The sequence below is a fragment of the Thrips palmi genome, unplaced genomic scaffold (genome assembly GCF_012932325.1).
Source record: "Thrips palmi isolate BJ-2018 unplaced genomic scaffold, TpBJ-2018v1 HiC_scaffold_4, whole genome shotgun sequence".
Taxonomy (NCBI): domain Eukaryota; kingdom Metazoa; phylum Arthropoda; class Insecta; order Thysanoptera; family Thripidae; genus Thrips; species Thrips palmi.
The window spans coordinates 5,352,303-5,377,444 of NW_023144631.1; the positions used below are offsets into that span (position 1 = coordinate 5,352,303).

The following is a 25,142-nucleotide window of genomic DNA, read 5'->3' on the forward strand; positions in this document are numbered from 1 at the left end:
GTCTTTAAAGGAAAAATTCTTTGAAAACAAAAAAGGGGCCCTAAAAAATACTTTTTCGGATTAAAATTTTCAAGAATTGGGACAAATTTTTTTACCGAGGGGGGAAGGGGGGGGCCGATCTGATTGGCCCATGCCCAAGGAAATTTTCTTCCCCCTTTCCCTTTGAACCTTTAAAACCGAGCCCACAAACCCCTTTCCTTGGGTTCCCCCTTTAAAAAGGAAGTTGCATATTTCCGGGTCCTTAACCCAAAGTTTCCCCCTACCGACGCTGAGTGCCTTGTTCGCTACTGCACGCCGATCAGGACCGCGCCCGAAGCACTACTACTTTTCCGTGTGGAGTGGTACTGTATAGGCTTTGTAATGCGCTCACGAGTTTCAATGGACTCCAGGCTTTCACATGCATGATAGTGATCAGCGACCGTCAGGTTTTGCACTGTCCCAGAGAACAGAAAAAACATCACATTGACGTCAAGTGAGCTCATATTGATAAAATTGAGTCACGATCTGCATCAGTGGCCCCTCATGACTAGATTTTGACTAGGTATTTTGTGGCCAATTCACATCATAAAATACCATATTTATTAAAAGGATATCAATTTGCGTGCCGTTGACGTCAAAAAACTTGGACCGTCGGCAATGATGTCATCTTGTCATTAGTCATTTGACATCATCGGGACCTTTTTCTGCTCTTTGGGATGGAGAGCAAAGGACATGGTCTATGCGCGTGCTGCAAACGTGCAGCATACGGGCCTGACCAGAGCTTGCTTTCAATAAAGCGACAGCAAATAGCGAATGTGGTATAACCCACCGGTCAACCTGGAATCACTGCAATTCCTGCGGCAAGTTTACTCGCCACAAATTTGGCGCTCTCTCCAGATCGCCAAATCTTGGCGTTCCCATCCCTGTGGCAAGTGTAGGTATTATGAAGGTAGTCGATTGAAGTAACCACGATGTATAAGCCACCCAGTTTATTTTTCTAGAGTGGTCAGAGCCCGTGAAACGATTAGCACAGCTGCTTTAGTGTCCCTTCTTCTTTCCCTTCTTGGAAGTGCTGGCTTCGCCGCCAGAGCTGGGCTGACCATTTCGCTTGGGCGAGTTTCCGCCCTTGGAAAGCCATCCCTCGGTCGAAACCTTCCCGTCGTGCGACACTGTGTGGTCGACTTGCTGGCCCCCGGGCCACTGGCTTAGAGCCCCGCCACGTAGGGCTGCCCGGGGCTTTGAAGAAGTCGTGGGAGGAGCGTTTCTCCACTTGGGGGATCGGGGCGTGAGTCGTGGCTGGAGCCAGGAAGGCCTGAACAGACGAAAGTACCCCCTTTTAAAATTTTTGCCCTTCAGAAAGGAAAAAGTATTCAGAAATGAACACGGGTTAGGGAAAATGCCCCCACTCGCCCCAAATGAACCGGCGAAAATCGGTGTAAGCTGGCGAAAAGTCATTTAAAGGGTCACTGAAAATCGAAAGGTCTCAAAAGTCAAGAAGTAACAGAAACCCCTATAAAGTCACACAAAGGTCACAAAACAGCCTCTTTTAAATGCCAAAATTCGGTGAACGCTGGTGGCATATTTTATTTCAAAAAATAGTTATTTCAAAAGTCAAAAGTCATTGAAATGTAAAAAAGTCATTAAAAAGTCAAAAAGTCAAGAAAAGTTCCAAGGCAAAACAGTCGCAGAAAGTCAGAAAAGATAAAAAAGTCAAAAAGGAGTTTTGACATGAAGTAGTGTACGTTCGCCCGCTTGGTTGCTAACCCTTGAAATGAACTCACATAAAAGGACAGACAGTTCTGTGACTTTTTTGTGGGGCACCTTTTGCCTACACGCTCTTCTCTCCAACGAATGTGACGTCCATATGAACCGTCAACGGAAGTAACTTGGGGCACCGGGAGTGCTTGGGACACCGGGGGGGTAACTTGGGACGTCTGCCCTTTCGGCTTTTGCTGCTGCCATTCAGCGACGGGGGTTCATAGCGTCATACCCCAACAGGGTTTTGCTTCAGAGGCCTCAGGGCACGCGCGGAAAGGTGAAAAAAGGGGCCTAACATCACAAATTTGTATTTGAAAACGGGAAAGTACATAATAGGGGTTTTGACAAAATATTCAAACATTTACAAGTTTACCCTAGTGCAAGGATTGAAATGCAGATTTTGGGCCCGGGTTTGTCTCTCTGGGGTTTTTAGATCATACACAGACAATAACGTTCGCAAAAGGGCGTTGATTGTAGTTTTCCCATCTTCGGCCCCGACTTCAATTTATCAAAAATCGAAATTTTACGGGTAACTTTGGGGCAGTCTTTTCCCCATGTTTCCCGCAGTCGTAGCCTCCTTGGAGTTGACTGACCCGGTCTTGACGTAACTTAAAAGTCGGATTTTACGCTGATGATGGAAAGAGATGCCTTTCTCTGCAGTTTTTTCTTCTTGTAATCCATATTTTGAAATTTTCAGAAAATGCTTGGAAAAAGCCCGTAGAAAAGTGAGTTCCACGCAGAGCCCCAGATATAGTCAAATATCGGTCCTACAAGAGTTCCTAGGTCTGAATTCTTGGTCTACATGTTTTGACTTAAATTTATTTCATCCCTTAACATCAATAGACGCATCGGAAGTAGCTAATTACCTACTGTCCGAAGTTACCCCCGGTCATGGGGTAACTTGGGACACTCTTTCGAGACCGCTTGTAAACGATATAATCGAGGCAAATGAACCAGACGAGCATGAAATCATGGGGAAAGGGTCAAACTTTAACATAGTTAGGATCCATTGGTCTGGGTTGAGAATCTTGCCTCTGGCGTTCAAAAAACGTGAAAAAGTGTCCCAAGTTACCCCCGTTGACGGTACACGACGATTTTACTTACCACCAGCGCAGCTACAACGACCAAAGCAAATGCGAAGTTCATGGTTCAGCTCGAAGTGAGGGACAGACTATGGTTTTGTTCACACCGCCGCCCTTTAATAGGCCAGTTAAGCACAAAGTCGTGATCGCTGCCTCACGAACGCGCTCTTAAACCGCCACACGAAACAGGCGAAAGCCATAAGACTACTTAAAATGCATGTAAACAGCTCGTGTGATCGCATGCTACCGAATCGCAGTTCACGGATTTTTCCTTTCTGCTCTGCGCATGAGCTCAAGCTCACGAGTCTAAAAAATACCGTAGTCAGGGATTGTTTGCCTGCAGCGGGGATTTCTCGTGTCTTCTTTCCGTCTTAAAACCTCGTTGTGGTGCCCAGCTTACCCACCATCTTCTCCTTTTCATCGCTGACGACTTAACTATAGCCTTGCCATCGGCGATTTTTATTGTCAGTTGTGTAAATCGTCTAAGGATGTCCCGGTTATAAGCGGATATGCAACTCATAGCTAGGTTATGCCACCCGTGATGTTCTCCTGGTTATTGAGAGCAATTCTGAACGAAGGCCAATGAAGGTTGTATGAAAAACAATGAGTCTTAGTTCCATATTAGTAGTGCGGTTGGGCCACCTCTATGGCTTCGGGATGGCGTGGCCATCGACTTCCACGCACATGTGGACTTTGCCAGTGTCATTCGCAGCGCAGCGCAGCCGGAACCGGTAGTGTCCGTAGGGCACGATTGGGACGTTGGGAAATTCCAGTTCACAGATTCGTTCTTCCAGATGTAGTGTCCCTGTCAGCGGAATGTGAAAATAACAGGAAAAGTAGCGATATACATCGGCAACTTTGGCCCGTCCCGTACATTAAGAAACGTACGAATTTCTCCTATGTTTGACCCTGACGGGAATTAAATCTGAGTCTGGGGTTAAAATAAAAGTCGTTTTCGTCATCAGCACCCTCCAAAACATCAGAAACAATGCAAAAACTCGAATAAAAAGAATGTTCCAAAAATACCCCGCTGGGATTTGAACCCGGGTCCGAACTTCTCCGATTTGCTCGAAACTGGCACCATTGGTTTTCTCTCGTCGCCCCGATTCCAAAAATACCCCTACATGCCCTCCTAGCTGCATCCGTTGCCGAGATCCTCCTCGACCCCATGTAGACCATGATGCACCTGCAGCAGCGCCCCCGGGGCTCGGATCGGATTTGCTGCCACCGGGCGGTTCTTAGGGTCACCCAAGGAGGCTGCATACCAAATTTGGTCAAGATCGGACCGCGGGAAGTCCTCGGACGAACGAACGGACGAACGAACGAACGAACGAACGAACGAACGGACGCACAGCATGCATCATACTATATGCCCGTCCCTCCGTCATTTTTTTACAAAAAATAAACGGGACGGGCCAAAAATGAAGAGCACTTTGAATTTTGCAACTCGAGGACCGTAAGACACAAGAACTAATGCAGGAAAAGTGGCATTTAAAACCGGCATATCTCAAGTACTTGGCATCTACACCCAGAAAAATGGTTTCTTGAATCAAGTTTAGTAAAAGACTTGATTTTTTTGACTTGAAATTTAGGCTTGATTCAAGTCACTCCTACTTGTTTCAAGACTGGTCGAAAACAAGTACGCGCTAGACTTGAACCGAAATTCTTGCTGCTGATTCCCAGAAACATGTTCATCATGTCACTACACGACCGATGCAAGGGGGTCCTGTCGCACCCCGTCCTCGCGCGGCCCTACTTCCGAACTACCCTAAGTGGCGACCGGGGCTGGCCCCGCGAGCGGACGGCAGCACAACGCGCGCAGCGCGCTCTTGCGGCAGCTGGCGGAACCACGTCGGGCGGTGACAAGGCGCCAAAGTCGTTTCTGTGGTGACCATCTAATTCAGCCATATTTCCTTTCGTTTTCTGAAAGGAATCGTCACAGAGTCTGCCATTTCAATTACTGTGTGGCCAAGATCTAGCGGGTGATGGTATTTAAGGGCTTAACGACCGGAAATAATCCCAGACGCGTATTTCACCGCAGGCTCTATATTCAAGTCAACCATAGCCTTGGCTGCTTCAAGTCAAATTTCTTGAAACAAGCCCTAACGGAACAAGGCCATGATAGACTAAGAACAGATGTGAGAAATTTCAAGTCTAAAAAACCTTGAACACTGTGTCGCTATCAAGGCTCCATCGTGCCTGAAACAACAAAAAATGACTTGTTTCAGGCTTCTCGTGGACTTGTTTTAAGTCGGAAATGACTTGACCCACGACAAGACGAAACAAGGCAATATCTGACTTAATTCAAGTCTTTTCTGGCCTTGAAGCAATCAAGGCCCATTTAGCCTTGTTTCAAGGCCAGCCCGACTTGATTCAAGACACCTTTTTTCTGGGTGTACGTGTTCAGATTGTTCTGAGCAGCTCCAGACAAATAAATGAACACTTGGCCGGGGACCCCTCAGATTTCGAGGGGTCCTATTCAAAGAATCTTATCTGGGCGTTCCGCCCAAGACAATCTAATCTTACATGCAGGCGAATTTCGCTCATTTTGTGACGGATAAGAGAGTAAGCGGAATATATTTCTACACGCAGTATTGGTTTCTTTGATCATTCATCTTCACATTTCAGTGATTAAATCACAAATTATTTTGATTTGTAGCTGTATCAAATGATCAAACTGAGTGAAATTTGCCTGCGTTTAAGATAAGATTCTCTTGGGGGGAACGCCCACATAAGATCTTTTGAATAGGACCCCTCGATTTGGCTCCCATCCGGTTTTTTTTAGTTCCTCACGTGAATACTAATTGCCGAAACACTAAGGGCCGGTATCCACTGATTAGCTTTATTGTAGAGGTAAAAAAACAGAACTAAAAATGGCCGTTTTTGAGTGTTTGGGGCTTCTTGGGATCTCGGAACCCGCGGCCCAAAATATCTACCATTGTGGTTTTTTCCGAAAGAAAAAAAATGCGCTCTTTCGAATGCCCGCGCGAGGCTCTACGAAGTCAGGTTTGGACGCTACGGGCTCTCAAAGTTGCTCAATTTTACTATTTTCACTGAAGATTTGAGCATATCCGGACCATTTGAAGTGGACAATCGGCGATTTCGCTCCTCTTTGGCTTAAATTTGTCTCAACACTTTTTCGCGGGAAAAATGTTTGTGCCATTGGGGAAATATGTATCTTTGAGAAATGTGCACGTGCACATCAAAATTAGCGTGAATGTCTTTGAGGTGGCTCAGAGCTCAAAGTATGACTCAAAGTCATACAATATTTCTCGCGCAGCACAAAAAATTATGATACTTCTCTTAGGATGCGTTTAGTGTCAACTGTATTAGTTTCGATGAGTGATCGGCCCCAGAAAACAAGCATCAACTATACAACATTCATCAAAAGAAATTACTTGGAACTTTGAGCAACCTCGACCTCGAAAGCATTCACGCTAATTTTGGTGTGCACTCTCGAAGATATTTCTTCACTGACACAATAAAACTCTTCTACGTTTTGGTTACTGAAGGTCGATGTTAAAGCGGAGTTTGTTAAGCTCACGGTAAAAACGTTACCTAGTTTTTCCAGGAACCCCCTGGAAATCGCCTGTCTTCACCATATGCTTCCTGGGAAAAACAGGTACCGTTCCTGCCGTGCTAGGAAGACAGAAAAGGGTCGAAAACAAGATACACGCATGCAGCTGCGATTTCAGATAATTTTTAGGTGTTTCATAGGAATTTAACCTAGAAAAAGTAGATTTTCGTTTCGCAGTCGTCTCTGCAGCGTTCCCCCGAGTGCCTCCAACTCTGAAATCGTTATTTTGGGTGTCTAGAACACTCGTACATAGCGCCAGACCGAAGTCAGAAAGTGTAAGGTTTAAGCGAAATCTGTCGCTTAGAGCCCTCACTACTGAGCATGCACGGTTAACACGCACCGCTCGAATGACGCAAGGCACCTTCTTGCTCTTTGGTGCCCCAGTAGTCTCTACGAAGATGCGGTACAGGTCTGGAATTTGGTTGCGCATCGCGGAGCACCCCATGTTGCTAAACTTCATGAGAAAGAAGTTTTCCTTCCATTGGTTGTTTGATCGTTTGTCTATCGCGACACTTGTCTGGAATACACACGTGTTATTAGTATACTTTTAATACATTTTTATATCGTGAAGATGTATTCGTGGCGTATGGGATGGCTTTGGAGAATTTTTATGTCTCACAAAAGTTAGTAACGAAGTGTCTGTTATTGATATCCTAAAATTAACAACACTGTAAAAATTATGTTGTGATAATTTACGACGGAATATTTTCCGAAGGTTTTTGGGAATGTCCGAAAGTGCACTTTGACTGTTTCTTTCCTACAGGAACTTTTGTAAATCATAACGGAAGTTTGTCGTTCATTTACGAAGGTTCTTAGTAAATTTACGAAGAAAAATCGTAAATGTACAAGGTCTGTTGTAAATTAACGAAGGGCTTCGTAAATTTACGACGGGCTTCGTTAATCTACGACGGGTCTTCGTAAATCTAAGGCGGACCTTCGTAAATAAACGAAGGAACGGTTGGCATTTTTTTTGCCGAAGGATCCGTCGTTAATTCCAGACGTACTATTACGGAGGTTCTCTGTATACGAACGAATGTTCTTTGTTTATTAACGAAGGTTCCCTGTAAATTTATGAAGGAGGATCTTTGTAGATTTACGAAGGTGCTACGTAAATTTCCATTCTGATTGTAAAATCGACAGTGATCGTTCAAAAAATTAACGAAGGTTTTTGTAAAGATACGAAGATCTTCGTAAATTAACGAAGGAACCGTTGGCAGTTTTTTTTTGCCGAAGGATCCGTCGTTTATTCCGGACGTTAATTTTTACAGTGTAACGTAAAAGATTTGATCAGCACATAAAAACAACAAAATAAATATTGAAAAGGTCGCTTATGAAATGAAATGCCTTACAAAATAATATTTAACTCGAGAACTTTCAACACAGCACTGCCACCTTGTGGATGGCCTGTAGATGTCCTGCAGCACCTCCCTCACCATGGCCGGCCGAGCTGCAGGACATCATCGGCAAGGCGGGGACCAACCAGCGCTCTTTTCTTCGTATTATGGGAAATTGCGCCGCAAGACATTTGGAGTGGGCAATCAGCTCGCTCTTAGAACCTCAACTTTACCACCTACCATGTAACCGTCCCCAAAATCTTCTTTGAATGTCAAATACCCCGAAATCATCTGAGGGTCGTATGGCCGTTGAGGGTTGAAGTGGCTCAGCCGGAGGGAAAACTGTTCGTTCTCTGATGGACAGCAAATAGGCTGCACGCCATAGGCTATGTACGGGCCCTGTGGGACAATTCATTTTGTTTTCTGGTAGTGACTGGTGACGTAGTTTCACCTTTTTTTTACACGAAACAATGCTCAACAGGTTGCACGTCCATGGAAATGCCCGTGAAATGCTCTGGCTACACACTAAATTCTTATGGACTTTTTAAATGCATAAGGACGCATTTTTTATGCAGTTATGCATGCGCAGAAACGTCCATAAAGTATGTAAAAAAATATGCATCACTGTGTACATTTTATGCGTCTTCCTGCATAAAATGCACACAGTGATGCATAATATTATACATAACATATGGACGTTTCTGAGCATGCATAACTATGCATAAAAAAGTCCATAAGAATTTAGTGTGTACATCCGTGGCTGATACTGGTGCGAAATTTCTTTTGGGTCTGGGCCAGGTGCACACTATAGAAACCACCACTACACCTTGAAATACTTTGATTGTCCGTCGCAGTATTTTAGGAGATGCGGATAGTATTAATACTATCTAGTATCTAACTATAGATTCTTCTTTAACAGGACTTTCTCTCCCAGTGATGCACTCCAAAATTTGGTGTTTCGTGTTTCTACACTCTCAGACTCGTTTTGACTTTTCTCCTTCAATTATTGACTTTTTATCCCTTGCTTACTTAGTTTTGTAAGCAGCAATAATATGTAGTATTTCCTTAGTAACCATGTACAATATTATTCACTCGGCAAACGCATGTGTGCGTGCATGGCACACACTTTAAAATGTATGCCTCCATGCACTGCACACTGCTTTAAAGTGTGTGCCTGCAGGCACACTGCTTCAAATAGTGTGCATAGAGGCACACAGAAAATGTAAATTCCACGTCCTAAAAGTCAGTAACAAGTCTGGGAGTGAAGTTGTGGCGCCTAGGAGCTTTGATGCAAATATCATTTTGTTACAACGTTATTTTGGCATACAGGACATGAGCCCCGTCCCGTTTGAGCCCCGATGGTCTGAGCCCCGACCTGAGCCCCAACCTGAGCCCGGGTTGAGCCCCGACTTGAGCCCCGACCCAAGCCCCAATTTTCAGAGCCCGGATTGAGCCCCGATCTGAGCCCCGTTTGAGCCCCATTTGAGCCCCGTGGCAACAAATCATGCAAAAATGCGTGATTTCAGGTCGCGGGGCTCAAATGGGGCTCAAATGGGGCTCAAACGGGGCTCAAACGGGGCTCAAACGGGGCTCAGGTCGGGGCTCAATCCGGGCTCTGAAAATTGGGGCTTGGGTCGGGGCTCAAGTCGGGGCTCAACCGGGCTCAGGTTGGGGCTCAGGTCGGGGCTCAGACCATCCGGGCTCAAACGGGACGGGGCTCATGTCCTGTATGCCGTTATTTTGTTATGAAGTGACAGCAAATTTTAACAGTGGGGTCGTAACGTTACAGCAAAGGTGTTGATCTGTTTGCTCTGAACGTGTCCAAACGCCAGCAGCAGTACGAGTGCCGACGCTTCGGAGGAAGGCGAGGAAGGCCACAGCGACGTCATGGCGTACCTACCACAGACACAAATGCAGTCTGCTTTCTTTTCTTTCAAAAATAAACTTCAAATCTGCATCGTTCAACTAAAATGCGCGCTTACGCCTTTGCTCGAGCGTAGCGGTAGTTTCACTTCCTCTCCAGCTCATCTATACGTGCATGGGGGGAAGTCGGAGGATTCGTTTCGAACGCTTTGCCTCAAGCGTAAGGTCTTGCGAGCGCTTAGGGCACTGGCGGCAGCGCTTCCATGAGAGTGGGACGACTAGTATCCGAGCAGAGGTTCCGGAGTGCGCCATTTTTATGTACTACCCAGAAAACGATTGCCAACTGCACTCTATCGGCTCAACTCCGGAAACTGGCTGAGTGGTGTCACGCGACAGACATTGCTCTCGGCTTCAGCGAAGTAAAAGAGAGATAACAAACGCCGGAAACGAACGTCGATGGGCCCACTACTCGTATAATGCATCGGTCATGTCATATGTAACAACAGATACATTGGAAATCATTTCTAGATTACTATGCACAATTTCGTGAATAAGCTTTGCACAAAATAACCAATCGTTCGGACACATTCTCGACTCGTATTGAATTTTACTCTCTTGTAACTGCTGAAGAACCTGCAGTTTCTTATGTAAGCGTTATATGTTGGTGTTAAAGACGAGTCTCCCTCCTTATTTCAGAGCCACGAAGGCCCCACGCCGCCCCTGATGTGACCCCAGTCCTGTTCAAAAGTGCTGGGAACCAACACACTTGAACTCTACCAAAACGATCCTTGTGCTACTACTTAAAACGGTGGCTTCGCAGCCTCGAACGACATCGTATCTTGTTGAAACAATTTTGATGGCATTAAAAAGGATATCCTTCCCACCATAAGGAGAGGTTCTTAGTGGATTACGAAGGTTTTTGCCTTTGAATTGCAATCATTCGTTGTCTCACTTACGTATTCCTTCGCTGGCTGCGAGGCCGCAGTTTTCTTTGAAGCTACAAAGAAGGATTTTGTCACCTTCTCATTCCAGGAGCGTGAAATCAACAGGAGCGTGAAGGGGGCTCATACATATGTTAAAAGCACTTTCTCAAGACATTTTTGTGCTGCAGTAGGATCAAAATTTTATGATTTCTGTATTAAAAACCTTTTAGATAATTGAGGAATCTTCATTTTGACATAAAGTAAAATGACAAAGACATTTTTTGAAAAATTTAGTAGAATCGTTGAAAATTTTGGTTTTTGCAAGACTTTGTTCGCATACTTGATCAGATTTGGGGGGGGGGGAAATCAGCGACGCTCATCCCTTGTAGTGTCATAGATTGACTAGAATGGGCTTTTAATCTGAAATAGAGGTTTAAAATTGAAGTTTCAAACAATTTTTTTTTTTAGATTATCTTGTGCTGTTACGCGGTAACTGAAACTTGAATCGTTCGATACATGGCCAAATCATGACATGACAAAATGCCGCGCCCGCGTCAAAATCAGCGTGACAGTGGAAAGTCACAGCGGAAAACCACATGACGGTTGGGTCACGCCGATGTGGCGTGAACGCAATAAGGACGGTGCGGTGTAAAAAAAAAAACAAGAGTATTTTAAACATTAAAGTAGACATTTTAAGGAAACTTCTAATAATATTCAAGCGAAATTTAGTTTCAATTTTCATTGAAATTTTAAGAGGGGCTTCAACATGTCAAAGCAGTTTAGTTCTTATTTTGCACAGACAGTGGGTATTCGAATAACAGTACACGAGCGGAATCCCCCGCCTGCGACGATGACTATCAATTCGCAGGAAACGCCACCTGTTTCTTCGAAATGAGGCGGCACTCTTGGAAGGCACCAAAGACACCTGTCTGTTGTTGACATTCGCCTCAGCAATGCGACGCCATTCTGGGACGGGTGTAGCGAAGTCGCTGAGGTATAAAAGCGCCACGCAAACTCGGTGACAGCATCGACCTTCCGTCCAGACCTCTAGCCATGGCCTCCAAGATCGTCATCGTCCTTTGCTTCGCGCTGTTCGCAGCTGCTGTAAGTAAATGAGAATCCAAACGACATCAGTGTAGCGTCACTTAGTGCGCTGAGTCAGGGGGCGGCAACGCCCTAGGAAGTGCGTGAAGCCATGCTTGAGCGAGGTGCAGGGGTTACTTATTTTGCTTCGATTGTAAGACCTAGCCCGTTGATTGCAAAACGTTTTGCACAGATGAAAAGAGCACAAAATTTGGGGTGCATTAGGCCTAGTAGATTGCCCGATACTTCCAATTCAACCGAACACAAGGGCGGAATCATTTACATCAACATGGCGCATTTGAGTTTTTCCGAAATTTTATGATTTTTCGTGTCTTTTGGTGTTTTTACCCCTACCGTCAACGGGGGTAACTTGGGACACTTTTTCACGTTTTTTTAACGCCAGAGGCAAGATTCTCAACCTAGACCATTGGATCCTAACTATGTTAAAGTTTGACCCTTTCCCCATGATTTCATGCTTGTCTGGTTCATTTGCCTCGATTACATCGTTTCCAAGCGGTCTCGAAAGAGTGTCCCAAGTTACCCCGTGACCGGGGGTAACTTGGGACAGTAGGTAATTAGCTACGTTCCCATGCATCTATTGATGTTAATGGACGTAATAAATTATTTAAGTCACAACATGTAGACCAAGAATTCAGGCCTAGGAACTCTTGTAAGACCGATATTGGACTATATCTAGGGCTCTAGGTGGAACTCTCTACTGGTATTTTCCAGGCATTTTCTGAAAATTTCAAAATGTGGATCACCAGAAGACAAAACTGCAGAGCAAGGCATCTCTTTCCATCATCAGCGTAAAATCCGAAGTTTAAGTTATGTCAGGGACCGGGTCAGTCAACACTTCGGAGGCTAGGACTGCTGGAAACAAGAGGAAAAGACTGTCCCAAGTTACCTCGTGAAATTTCGATTTTTGATAAATTGAAGTCTGGACCGAAGATGGGAAAACTATAAACAACGCCCTTTTGCAAACGTTTTTGTCACTGTTAAAAAAAGTCTGAAATTTCAGACCAATTTTTTCAGACCTAGTGGTCTGAATCTGAAATTCAGACTTGAGTCAGAATTTTCAGACAGTTGGTCTTAATTTTACACCTTGTGGTCTGAAAAATGAGTTTCGGACTCAAGAGTCTGAATATTTGGATGGCGCGGTATAAATTTTCGGCGTCGGGGTCTTGAAACTGTCACTTGTAGTAGAAGGTCTGAATTTTCATCCTGCGCAGTCTGAAATTGACGCTTTATTTTCTGATAAAAGGCATGACTGCGTTTCAGGTGCTATGGACCCTGAATTGCTAGAGCAGTAGTAAAAAGACTTTTGCTCAGCTAAGCGAACGGCCGTCTAGTGTAGAGTTTAAAATCAGCCTGCACTCCACTGGTAGCTGCAGGATGCGACACGTTTGCCCTGGTTCCGGCCTGGACCGAAGCCCAGGTCACCCGAGCCGAGCCGCTCCGGCGGCGGCCAGCCGAGCCAGGCACACCGAGCCGAGCCGGGGCGTTCGGAAAATCACCGCTGACCGGCGTGCCGGCCGAAGCCTACCTGCGCGGGGCGGGGGGAGAGGAGGGGGCCCTTAATCCCTCGGCCACTCGGGATTTCTGGACACTATGCGTCAGTTTTAGCTTGTCTCCAGAGCAGTGCACATCGCATCCGAATACAAGTCCGCGTCGCGTGTCATCTTTCTTGTGACGCTCCGTCGTCAAGCAACGTTTTATGTGTTCGGCGCTCAGCACAGTGTGTACAGTGCCGTTTTGCCTTCGCCTTTCCGTGCTCCAAAATTGCTTATGAGTGCGAGCAGTCACCACTCTGAAGCATCCGAAATCCGCGGCAAGCAGGCTGTGAAAGTGGCGTAGCCTTATACTGATATTGCGTCTTCCAAACTAAAGGGACGGGTGATGAGCGAGTGGGTGGCGTTTTGGAAATTTGTCACTCCTCTTTCATCCTCGTCCCCAAAGTATTTTCATCGTGCCGAAAAAGTTTCCACGAAGTGTGCATCTGGATCCAACATGCTGCTTTCCAGTGTTTACAGCTGCATCTTCTGGAGACTTACATTCGAGGACTAGTTTTTTTTTTGGGAAGCTCTCTCAGCAAAATATCATATCCAGTTAAAGTTTTGCGCAACTTTGGGTGCTACATTTAACAACAAGAGCTGTTTTACAACTGCTCTATTTAGTGCATGCATTCCATGTTTCTCAGCAATTTAAAACATGCATCTCCAAAACATAATATACATCCTGACAAAAGTGGTAATTTTATTACCTGGGCGGCTTAGAATTCAAACACGCGAGGTGAAAAATTCAGACTGCCATTAGTCCGAAAATTCAGACTACCTGGTAGTCGTAAAATTCAAAGTACTTGCTAGTCTGAAAATTCAGACGACAGGTGGTCCAAAAATTCAGGGTGTCCGGGGGTCTGAAAATTCAGACCACTGGGTTTCAAAATTGACTTCATCCTAAAAAGTCTGAAAATTTCGACTTTTTTTTAACAGTGGTGTATGATCTAAGAACCCAGAGAGAATAATCGGCCAAATCTGCATTTCATTGCTTGCACTAGGGTCAATAACTAGTCAATGTTCGACATATTTTGTCAAAACCCTATTAAGTAGTTTCCCGTTTCTCAAATACTAATTGTGTTGTTATGCACCTTTTCAACCTTTCCGCGCGTGCCCTGAGGCCTCTGAAACAAAACCCTGCCGCGGGTTTGACGCTCGGAATCCCCGTCGCTGAATGGCAGCACCAACAAGCTGTACAGGGCAGACTGTCCCAAGTTACCCCGTGAAATTTCGATTTTTGATAAATTGAAGTCTGGACCGAAGATGGGAAAACTATAAACAACGCCCTTTTGCAAACGTTTTTGTCTGTGTATGATCTAAGAACCCAGAGAAAATAATCGGCCAAATCTGCATTTCATTGCTTGCACTAGGGTCAATAACTAGTCAATGTTCGACATATTTTGTCAAAACCCTATTAAGTAGTTTCCCGTTTCTCAAATACTAATTGTGTTGTTATGCACCTTTTCAACCTTTCCGCGCGTGCCCTGAGGCCTCTGAAACAAAACCCTGCCGCGGGTTTGACGCTCGGAATCCCCGTCGCTGAATGGCAGCACCAACAAGCTGTACAGGGCAGACTGTCCCAAGTTACCCCGTGAAATTTCGATTTTTGATAAATTGAAGTCTGGCCCGAAGATGGGAAAACTATAAACAACGCCCTTTTGCAAACGTTTTTGTCTGTGTATGATCTAAGAACCCAGAGAGAATAATCGGCCAAATCTGCATTTCATTGCTTGCACTAGGGTCAATAACTAGTCAATGTTCGACATATTTTGTCAAAACCCTATTAAGTAGTTTCCCGTTTCTCAAATACTAATTGTGTTGTTATGCACCTTTTAAACCCTTTTCCCGCGCGTGCCCTGAGGCCTCTGAAACAAAACCCTGCCGCGGGTTTGACGCTCGGAATCCCCGTCGCTGAATGGCAGCACCAACAAGCTGTACAGGGCAGACTGTCCCAAGTTACCCCGTGAAATTTCGATTTTTGATAAATTGAAGTCTGGACCGAAGATGGGAAAACTATAAACAACGCCCTTTTGCAAACGTTTTTGTCTGTGTATGATCTAAGAACCCAGAGAGAATAATCGGCCAAATCTGCATTTCATTGCTTGCACTAGGGTCAATAACTAGTCAATGTTCGACATATTTTGTCAAAAACCCTATTAAGTAGTTTCCCGTTTCTCAAATACTAATTGTGTTGTTATGCACCTTTTCAACCTTTCCGCGCGTGCCCTGAGGCCTCTGAAACAAAACCCTGCCGCGGGTTTGACGCTCGGAATCCCCGTCGCTGAATGGCAGCACCAACAAGCTGTACAGGGCAGACTGTCCCAAGTTACCCCGTGAAATTTCGATTTTTGATAAATTGAAGTCTGGACCGAAGATGGGAAAACTATAAACAACGCCCTTTTGCAAACGTTTTTGTCTGTGTATGATCTAAGAACCCAGAGAGAATAATCGGCCAAATCTGCATTTCATTGCTTGCACTAGGGTCAACTTGTCAATGTTCGACATATTTTGTCAAAAACCCTATTAAGTAGTTTCCCGTTTCTCAAATACTAATTGTGTTGTTATGCACCTTTTCAACCTTTCCGTAGGCCTGGGCGATTCATCGATTAATCGAAAATAATCGCGATTATTTTGTTAATCGTCCGATTATTTCAAACCCTCGATTAGTGGTTCGGTAATCGAAGTATAAGCTATTCCAGAGAACGAAGGAAGAAGAACAGCACGAAGAAGAAAAGCGCTTCTGCGCATGCGCGAGCGCCGCGCGGCTTCGGTATGAGAAATCGTCGTGCCACTTGCATTTGTTTACTAGTAGCTGTAGCGGATCGCGCCAAACAAAACGACCAACGCCAAAGATAGGTTCTTGAGTGTTTGATAATCGTCGCAGCGTTAAAATATTAGATTATTCACGCGAATTATTTAAGTGAAGAACTGAAAATGGTACGTTATTGACAATTCAGAAGTGAAGTACTCTGAAATGCAGGACATAACCTTTGTTTTCCTTTGTTAATGACCCCCTTTTAAAATTATTTTGACCGTCACCAAAACCATGACAGTCAAAACGACCTACAATCTCTTAAAGTTTAATTCCACCGCTTCACTCTCATTGTGGGGGATTCATGGATTGTACGTTATTTCACAGATGATTTGTTCAGAAGAAGAACTGGAAGATGACCCTCAGTCATCTGTCAAGAGGGAGGTAAAGTGCAAACCTCCTAATTATGGTTTTGCAAATCACAACAGGCTTGGATTTGCCTGTGCCACATTTGAGGTAAATATACATACACATACACATACACATACAAACGTAGAACCCATACTTTCGATAAATTTAAGTTCAAACAGAGGCGTTTCACTGTAAAATTATGATTCCTATTGCACTGTGAATGTCTTTGTTTTGCTGTTCTGTGTGATTATTAGTTGCTGTTAAATTTATCCCCATTTGTGGAGTGGCTGAGGGTGTCAGAGCCTGGTGAGGGCTTTGTCACCAAGGCCATCTTAGAAATATACGATCAGATGTCCAAACAGATAGTAGATGTGGAACTCCTAAAGTCTCGCATCAAGTGTAAGTAATGTAGGTGATGGGTCCCTTGTTTTTCTTATTCAGATCCCATAAAGTAGATGCAGGTCCCAGTTTTTGTTGTGCTTGTTGGCCTCCTGTAATAATGATAATGATGTGTGTTTATTTTTCTCCATATTGGAACTACCTCTTACAAGTGATCCATTTTGCAGGTTTTGAATCTGGAGACCATGAAGGCAATGCTTGTCTTTTCTTGTCTGATGTCATTGACACAATTGACGAGGAAATGGAAGGAATTCATCAAATTTTGGGTGGAGTCATCAGAGTCATAGGTAAGTCAATTTATCTGTGCCATTTGTCACTTACATAGTTTCCAAGGCTAGATAAATTCCAAGGTTTTCTCTTGTTACAGAAAATTGCTCAAGCTGTGGTAATTTCACCCAAAACTTGCATAAAAACACCATGTATCCAATCCATCTTGATTCCAACAGCACTTCAGTTCAGCAAGGCATAGATGAGTATAACATGGTGCAGTTCATCACTTGTGACAAATGTCTCAAGGAGTTGATGATAATTCAGAGTATTGAGCATGCGCCAAATGTACTCATTTTGAAAATTGAAGATCTTTTTGGGTCACCTAACATAGACCTTTTTGTCGAGTTTGGAGGGGCCAAGTATGATCTCCATGGTCTTGTGTTAAAGGACAGGCAGCATTACCAAACCATTGCTAAAAGCGGTCCATACTGGTTCCAATACAACGACTCATCTGTTAGTAATCATCAAGAATATGGTTTATAAGGGTACTTACTTTTGTAACTACATTACCTCTCTTTGCATATATACAGGTTCGATCCATAAAATTGGGACAACTAATTTGCAATGACAGCATTAAAAGTAAGTTGTACATGTGTGCCTATGTCCGTGTGACTCCTGAAAATAACAATATGACAGAGAAACCACCTCCAGTATTGAAGAAATAACCCAAAAGTAATGAAAGGCAGTCCGTTGTACAACCTGCCTCGGAAAAGAAGATAGTTCAGGCAATTGCTCCGAGGACAAAACGCCTGTATGGGTCCCTTTCCACACCAGATGATCTAACTGAACAGGTATCTAAAAAAAAATTTAATCCAGTTACTGGCAAAGTTTTTTGTTTTAAATTTTGGATGCTTTCTTCAGTTGGCAGCCGCAGAAGATATTAATTGATGAAGTTTGATCCACTGCTGACAGAGAACGATGTTCCTGGAGCTATACTGCCTTCCCCATCACGGAGAAGCAAGTGACAAAGAAGCAGCTTGTTCGTTGGCTTAGGTGCAGAGGTGCACCAACATCCGATTTTTCAAAGGCAGAATTTTTGAAAGGTAATTATTAGAAACAAACGCACAAAAGAAGTGAGCATGAATACAACTTAAACTGTACCATTACAATTCACAGTTTTAAAATTAGAGTGGCTAATAATCAACAAAAATTTTTGATCCATCGATTGACAAATTCAATGGTATAAGAAGAAGAAGAGAGCATTGGAGGCAGCGGTAAAAAAAATTACTTCCTTCAGAAAACAAAACTGCCCTGTAAATTTTTTTAGTAATGAACTAAATACTTTTTGTACTCTTTTCAAATTTTAAACAAATCCAACTGTTAAGCCGCCAATTCTACCTATTTTGGGAGGGGGGCTTTTCCCAGCGTGGACATTCCACACCTATAAAATTGGGGTCATGCCCATGTTTTGATTAAAAACCCCCCCAAACTGGACCTCAGCTTTTGACTTTTCTGATGATGAAGGGGAAGTATTTAGTCAAGATATGGCTGACAATGTTGGTAAAACCAACACCCCTATGAAGGGGAAAAGGTTCCTGTACAGTGACCATATTCTACAAGTACTGGACTGCCAGACAAAAAAATTTTTACTTTGTGAAAGCAAGAATTCAAGCCTCAATGAAGTGCAGGACTTACTTCACTACTGTTACCATTAAAAAGATATCAGGCAGTGGCGAGATTCAACATGTTTCTGCAAGCAGAGGTTTTTGGGAAATGCAGTCATGTTGCTGCCCTTCTCATGTTTATATCAAGACACACAGAAGAATTTGGGTATGGAGGTAAGCCAAATAAAATCTCAATTGTACTACAGTTATATTACTTTGTATGCATAGGGTTCCAAAATCACAATTGTAGTGCAGTTACATTACTTAGTATGCATAGGGTAACAATATCACAATTGCACTGCAGTTAATTACTAGGTATGCATAGGTAACACAATCACGTTTCACCGAGGTAAATTTTGGTTCATCAATTTAAATTTTTTTCTACAGTCAGTACCTTTACTAAAAAGTACAAAAAAATCAAATTAACAAATTAACTGTGTTGCCTATTTTTTCAGTGCATAGGATTCCAGGAGATGGCATCATTGTGTCTACCAAAAAAGCGTCTACCAATAAAATATTAATATTTTTAATAAACTTGCTGTTTTAAAAAAAGCGACTAACGTTAAACATAAAAATATTCATTAGAAATATTGATTTTAAATATAAATGCCGTTCTAAAAATTGCATCTAACAAAAAATAATAAATATATTGAATAAAAATATTGAATAAAAATATTGAATAAAAATATTGAATAAAAATATTGAATAAAAATATTAAATAAAAATGTTGAATAAAAATATTGTTTAAAATATTGTTTAAAAATATTGATTGCTGCTGCGCCGTCCGCCAGGCCGCGAGCCAGGGCTGCAAGCGGCCGCCACGCGTCCGCTCGTTATCGCTGGCGCGGCCCGCAAGGTTGTCATCCAGGAGAGCGTCTTATGCGACCTCCAAACGGCCGCTGGGCGTCATCCCGCCCCAACCTTAGTGGAGGTGGCCAGGGCCGAGTTCGTGATCTCCGTCTCCCGTGCCCTAGGGGAGGCGATGTCGGCTGGTCTTCCCCTCCAAGCCGGGACGCCTAGGCGGCCGCAGTGCCGGGAACCAGCATTCCACTCCACGTGCGTGGAGGCGTGCGCGCCCTGAGGATCAGCGTCGTTGCGGTCCTCGCCGCTGGGACTTATTGCGACCCTCCGCGCACGCCACGTTTTGAGGTGCCTTATGAGCTGACCAGCCGTTGTCCAGGAGGGCGCACAGGTTAGGTAAGGAGCGGTGGCCCGCAAGGCCGTGAGCTAGGAGGGCGTGTTCGGCGGCCTGCAGGTGGCTGCCGCGCCTCGCCTCACGGCGCTCCAGGACCTGAACAAAGCCGTTGTCCAGGAGGGCGCACAGGTTATAGGTAAGGAGCGGTGGCCCGCAAGGCCGTGAGCTAGGAGGGCGTGTTCGGCGGCCTGCAGGTGGCTGCCGCGCCTCGCCTCACGGCGCTCCAGGACCTGAACAAAGCCGTTGTCCAGGAGGGGCGTCGTCGTAGCCCGCTGCAGGGAGCCACGGCGTTGCTGCAGAGCGGTGCACGGCGCTCTGCGCGGCAGCGCTGAGCTCCCTTAGGCCTCTGAGTCGGCCAATGAACGTGGTCCCGACCAGAGGCCATGTCGTCTTCGGCGTCGTTGCAGCAGGGACTAATGCGAATGCGACACGCTCCCGGACGCGCGCCGGTAGTAGTGGCAGTGGTGATTCGGCCGCCGCGGTCGCGGTTGCGGCCGCAGCCAGGCGGTGGGTGGCCGTCGCGGATTCAGGGGGAAGTCCCTCGACCAACAGACGTGACACGCACTCCGCCTCCGTCATTCGCTAATGTAAAGCATGCAGTAAACGACGGTCTAGAGTAAACTCCTTTGCCGAGGCCACGGTCGACGTGCTGTGGCCCCGCTGCCCGAAGGCACCGACGCCTGCAAGCCGAAGTGGCCGTTCAGGCCGTGCTAGAGTAGCGAGAGTAGACTCCTCTGTCGGTCGACGCCCCGCCGGACCTGTCCTGCTCCGTCACACGGACTGCGCAAGGCGTTGTCGGGAGGAATGGGGGAAGTCCAACCGCTCGGCGCTTTGGCGCTAGAGCAGTGAACCATCATCGCCACCCCATTGGCGGCGAGGTGTTGTGGTCTGGTCCTGAAACATGCATGCATGCGTGCGTGCGGTGCGCGCTGCGCACTTTATTGCTGCAGTGATGATAGTGTTGTTAATACAGCTCACCTCTTCCCATGTGTATCTTCGTATCAATGAAGCAGTAGCAGGTGAGAGCGATGCGCACAATGCTGCTCATGCACTGCAAGTAAAACAAAAACTGTACAAAAAAGTACAACGGAGATTGTAGAAAGTACAACGAGAATTGTACGAACCACGAGGCCTGGACTGCACAGCACTCGTCATCCCGGGTTTCCCATTGTACTTTGTACAACAATTGCTGTACTTTGAAAGTACAATAAATTCCTGTTAAATAATTTGGCAGGAATTTGTGTACTTTTGTTGCGGTCTTTTTCTTGCAGTGTGTGCAGGATGGGCTCCCTTCAGAGTAGTGGTTCGTCCGCATGGTCTCGTAATCGCGGTTGGGTACGGGTACGGGTACTCCTCTCCCCGCGCATCCGCGTTCAAGCCCCTGGGCTGCAAGACAGCCTTCTGATGCACCGGAGGGCTGCTTGTGCCTCGGGGGCTCGCGGTGCGTCAGTGGGAGCAGGAGTGCAGGTGAGTTCCGCCCTGGCAAAACGACTGTTTGAGTTCGCACGCATTCGACCCGCCTGCAGCCGCCAAGGTAAACCGCATCCGATGTGCCCAGTGTGCTTTTTGCGCTATTCGCCTTTCGTGGTGCTGAACACAGGACGTTCAACCTTACGTCGGGTCTGCATGTGGCATGCACCCTCAATGCACCGGGTGCATTAGGTGCACTGCTGCTGTGGGCCCGAGAGGGAAGCCTGGGAATGGGGTACACCGCTACTCTCTAAGGACGGTCTCTGAGCCGCGGACTGCAGAATGGACGTAACTTACTCTGCAGTCCGCGGCTCGAATCCCGTGCAAAGAGAAATTGGGTTTATCACCCTGCCTGCATGCAGCCCCGCTGAGGCTTTGCACCGTTGTTTCTCTTTCGCACTGCTTCTTCGCACTCGATGTTTACCGCGATGCTTTCAGAACCCTGTACACTGTTTCAGAGGACGGCGCGCGAACTGCCCGGTACTTGCCACCAGCTTGTCAGTGTGAGCGCCGGAAGGGAGGTCTCTGGAGCGGCTTCGGATTTCGAGCCATCGCAGTCTTGGTCTGATCCCCAGAGCGTGGCCAGTCCAGCGACCGCACCAGCAAATCGTAGGTATCGGCGTTCAACATTCGTTCCGTTGCCTCCCCTACGAAATCAGACTGCGCGCCTGAAAGCGCCCGAGAGGTAGACAATCTTCGCGGGGCGCTCCAACGAGGTAGGAACTATTCCGACTCGATCGTGTCAGAAAGCGTCATTAAACTTATCGGCTTACAGTCTCGCCACTTTTTCTCGCTTTCGACTGCACTTTTTGGAGCGCATGCCATCTGACAGAAACGCACCTGTTGGCCCCGTCTGCGTCGTACACGCTCAATGCACTCGCGCGCGGGCTGAGGCGTAGTTGGTCCAGGGAATTCCGGGGAGGAAACTACTGCTTCTCTCTGCTGATGGCCTTTGAACCGCGGACTCCACGTTGCGGGCTCGAAAACCGCATAACTAGCAAAGAGAAACGTATTTACTCCTCTCCCCCACAACCACTCATGCCGTTTCAGTTCGTATTCGCCCCCCCTATCGGACATTTCTGCGATGCTTTTCACAACCACTCTGTTGCAGGGGACATTTTTACTGAGCTCTGGCGGCACTACATGAACGGACGACACGCCATCCCGAGATATTCGTCGTCAGTTCACCAGCTTACTCCCCAATGCGTGCCCAGGCGCCAGAGCTGCGGGAAAGCCTCCAGCGCCCTACAGGTAGGCAACCCTTCGCACTCGTCGTAGGTAGCGTCCGCTGCGCGCTCTATCTTTGTGTGGTGGCCGCCGGTAGAACTACGTCGGCGGCCGGAACGCTCTCAGCGCGCCCCACTTTTTGTGGCGGACACTTGTGCAATCTCTTCGGTCGGCACACCAAAAACTAAAAAACAAAAACAACGCCGAGCAGCCGAAGTGAAGGGAGAAAGTTTTTAATAATTGGTAACGAAAATGCAGTTTGAACGAGTCGCCGGCAGCTACTTTGCCACTGCGCATTGTTGAGTTCGTGTTGCTAGTTCTGCCGTTCTGCCGTTCTGCCCTTCAATCGTTCAGCTTAATAGTCTGATACTTCGTTGAAACAAATATCCATCTTAGGTTAGGTTCGTTCATGGTGAATTTTTCACTGTTCTGGCAATGTAGAAATAGTTAGGTTTTCTTTATTTTCCCCTGCATGCAATATCATACGCATGATCATTCAATATGTATTCATAAAGATATTATGTGGCAAGTCAGAAGCTGCTATATTTGCTTCACATTCATTCGAAGCGTACAATTTCTGTTTTCAAGTATGAACAATCGAATGGATTCATTCTGTTTCTTATTGCAGGTGGCTGCAAGGGGAGTGCTGAATCTGTTCGCTTGAGTGTTGTGATTCCACCAAGTCTACTCCAACTCGTCACATCAATAACCCTGACAACTTTGCCATAAGGTTTGTTTCATTGTGTCTGTAATATTATTCTTTTTCGATTTTAGGTAATATTTTTATTTGTAACTTTTTCTTCTCTCAGGGTTTGTCAAAGGCTATCGAAACTTTCTGGAGCTGGATCGTGTAGTCTGGATCATGTTCAAAAAAGAGATGACAACGCTTCGGGACTGCTTCAGGCTTCTTCTCCTCCAACGGCTTTGCTCGGCTGCTTCCACAGTGACATTTTCCCCACATAGTGTAGTCCATATCTAAATATTTAAACAAACCACGTTCCTTTTGTTTGAATGTAAGTGCTAGTGGGTTTTGATTACAGTAATCACAACTATTTACTTGAGATATAAGAGAGCAAAGTACAAACTGTATTGGATCATATTAGTGTATCGAGGCGTATCATATTGTTCTGATGTGGCCTGAGATAGTCCTAAAGATGGTTTCTTAACATTGGCTGGGTGAGTGCCCATGTCACATTGTCAAATTTTTTGTCTCTCTGTCTTATCTTGCTGCCCAGGACCTCCTGACTCTGTTGAACTTGGGGCAGATAAAGACTTAGTAATAATCTCTTTTGTTTTAATTATTCTAGGGGAGTTGACAATTTTTCCTGGCAAAGACACTCAATTTCAGATAAAATTGTTTATACTGAACAATGGTTTATTTCTTTAGCAACTGTAGTCTTCATTTAGTTCAAAGCTCCTTGCTTGGTTTTTCTTTAAATCAGATGACAAGACTATTAATGGGAAACTTGAATTTCATACTGGTAATGCAACCGTTTTAAAGATTTTTTTGTGAAAGTTTGCCCTCAGAGTTTGAGCGACAGTAGTAACTTCCCAGGAATGAGCATGGGTTCATTTGGTTTGTTTCCCAGGAGGGCTATTTGTAAGATAGCATTTTTAGAACAGACTTTGTCAGTTTTGTATCTGACTTTTGGATATATTTAGTATTTGATGTGCATGTTAAATTACGGTTCATCTTAATTCAGTCCTCATGTATTACTCCTGTTATATTTCTGGCTTCAAGCAGGAATCATTGAACTGAACTTAACTAGTGGGGTAGTGAGATTCAATTCCTTTAGCAAAATGACTTATGTTTCTATTTTCTCTGTGCCTTTGCTATGCCTCTGTACTTAAGCACTGTATGTATTGCTCCCTGCCTTGTCTAAGTATAACTTTTATGGGAATTAAGTGTTTCAAATACAAGCGATACTCACATTGCAATGCAGAGTGAAAATATTTTTAAGTGGTACTGCTTCTTCCTCGATTCATGATTCAACCAGCTCTCCCTCTAGTTTGACATCCATTAGTGAATAAATGGACGAATGAATGAATGAAATAATTAATTAATTAACTTTACAAATTTGGAGGACAAAGTCGTATGTCATTGAGAAAGCAATAGTCTTTCTTTGCTCTTTGATATTCTTTGTTGTTGCTTTATTTGTGGTTTGTTTGACATTGTAAGTCTTTTTCTTTATTTTTAAATTACCTGTACTTTTACATGGTGTTTAAACATCAGACAAAATGCCTGTGGAATGGCAACATTGGGCATGTTTTCTTTAAATTAGCCATGAAATTTTAATGCTGTTTGGTAGTGGCATTTAACTTCCAAAACTCGCAATTTAGCCTTTCCTTATTTCTTTGGTTGAACACGGTGTTTGATGTGTAAGATGTGTTTCAGTGACGATTGGTCATTTCATGCCTCTGTCTTTCCTTATCCTTAGTCATTTTTATTCCAGTCTTATGGTACTGAATTTAAATTATTGCAAGCTCACCTGAGTGATATCAGCAATCAGCAGATTGTGTCAATATTTTTCATTATGAGTTCTTTTCTTGTATCAGTTGCAACTTTTATTTTGGTTCATGCCTCATGTATCACTCTTGTAGTATTTCAGTCCTTTTCATAAGCAACAAAATGAGTGCTTTTATTGGTCTCTACAGATGC

The 25,142-nt window shown here is 44.9% G+C and overlaps 3 protein-coding genes across 3 annotated transcripts in view; 2 read left to right on the forward strand and 1 right to left on the reverse strand.

The window, feature by feature from the left end:
• LOC117649550 overlaps positions 1–25,142 on the forward strand; it is a 241,660-nt gene that overhangs the window by 54,940 nt on the left and 161,578 nt on the right. The gene's annotated exons all lie outside the window — the stretch shown is intronic.
• LOC117649548 lies at positions 3,342–9,824 on the reverse strand. The gene is made up of 6 exons (XM_034392433.1): positions 9,713–9,824; positions 9,518–9,626; positions 7,971–8,129; positions 6,737–6,913; positions 3,569–3,624; positions 3,342–3,387 (listed from the first exon to the last, which is right to left on the reverse strand). Exons 2-6 carry the CDS (start codon positions 9,617–9,619, stop codon positions 3,342–3,344), a joined length of 540 nt encoding a protein of 179 aa, XP_034248324.1. The 5' UTR covers positions 9,620–9,626; positions 9,713–9,824.
• LOC117649549 lies at positions 11,570–17,652 on the forward strand. The gene is made up of 6 exons (XM_034392434.1): positions 11,570–11,620; positions 16,295–16,423; positions 16,573–16,717; positions 16,870–17,004; positions 17,085–17,440; positions 17,518–17,652. The coding sequence occupies exons 1-6, from the start codon at positions 11,570–11,572 to the stop codon at positions 17,650–17,652; spliced, it is 951 nt and encodes a 316-aa protein (XP_034248325.1).

Coding starts and splice junctions, on each gene's coding strand:
- LOC117649548 (XM_034392433.1), bottom strand. CDS start 9,619: ATGACGTCGCTGTGGCCTTCCTCGCCTTCCTCCGAAGCGTCGGCACTC. Junction 6,914..7,970: donor ATTTTGGGGACGGTTACATG/GTAGGTGGTAAA, acceptor TGTGTATTCCAG/ACAAGTGTCGCGATAGACAA. Junction 3,625..6,736: donor TGCCTTGCGTCATTCGAGCG/GTGCGTGTTAAC, acceptor TTCCGCTGACAG/GGACACTACATCTGGAAGAA.
- LOC117649549 (XM_034392434.1), top strand. CDS start 11,570: ATGGCCTCCAAGATCGTCATCGTCCTTTGCTTCGCGCTGTTCGCAGCT. Junction 16,424..16,572: donor TTGCCTGTGCCACATTTGAG/GTAAATATACAT, acceptor TGTGATTATTAG/TTGCTGTTAAATTTATCCCC. Junction 16,718..16,869: donor CCTAAAGTCTCGCATCAAGT/GTAAGTAATGTA, acceptor ACCTCTTACAAG/TGATCCATTTTGCAGGTTTT.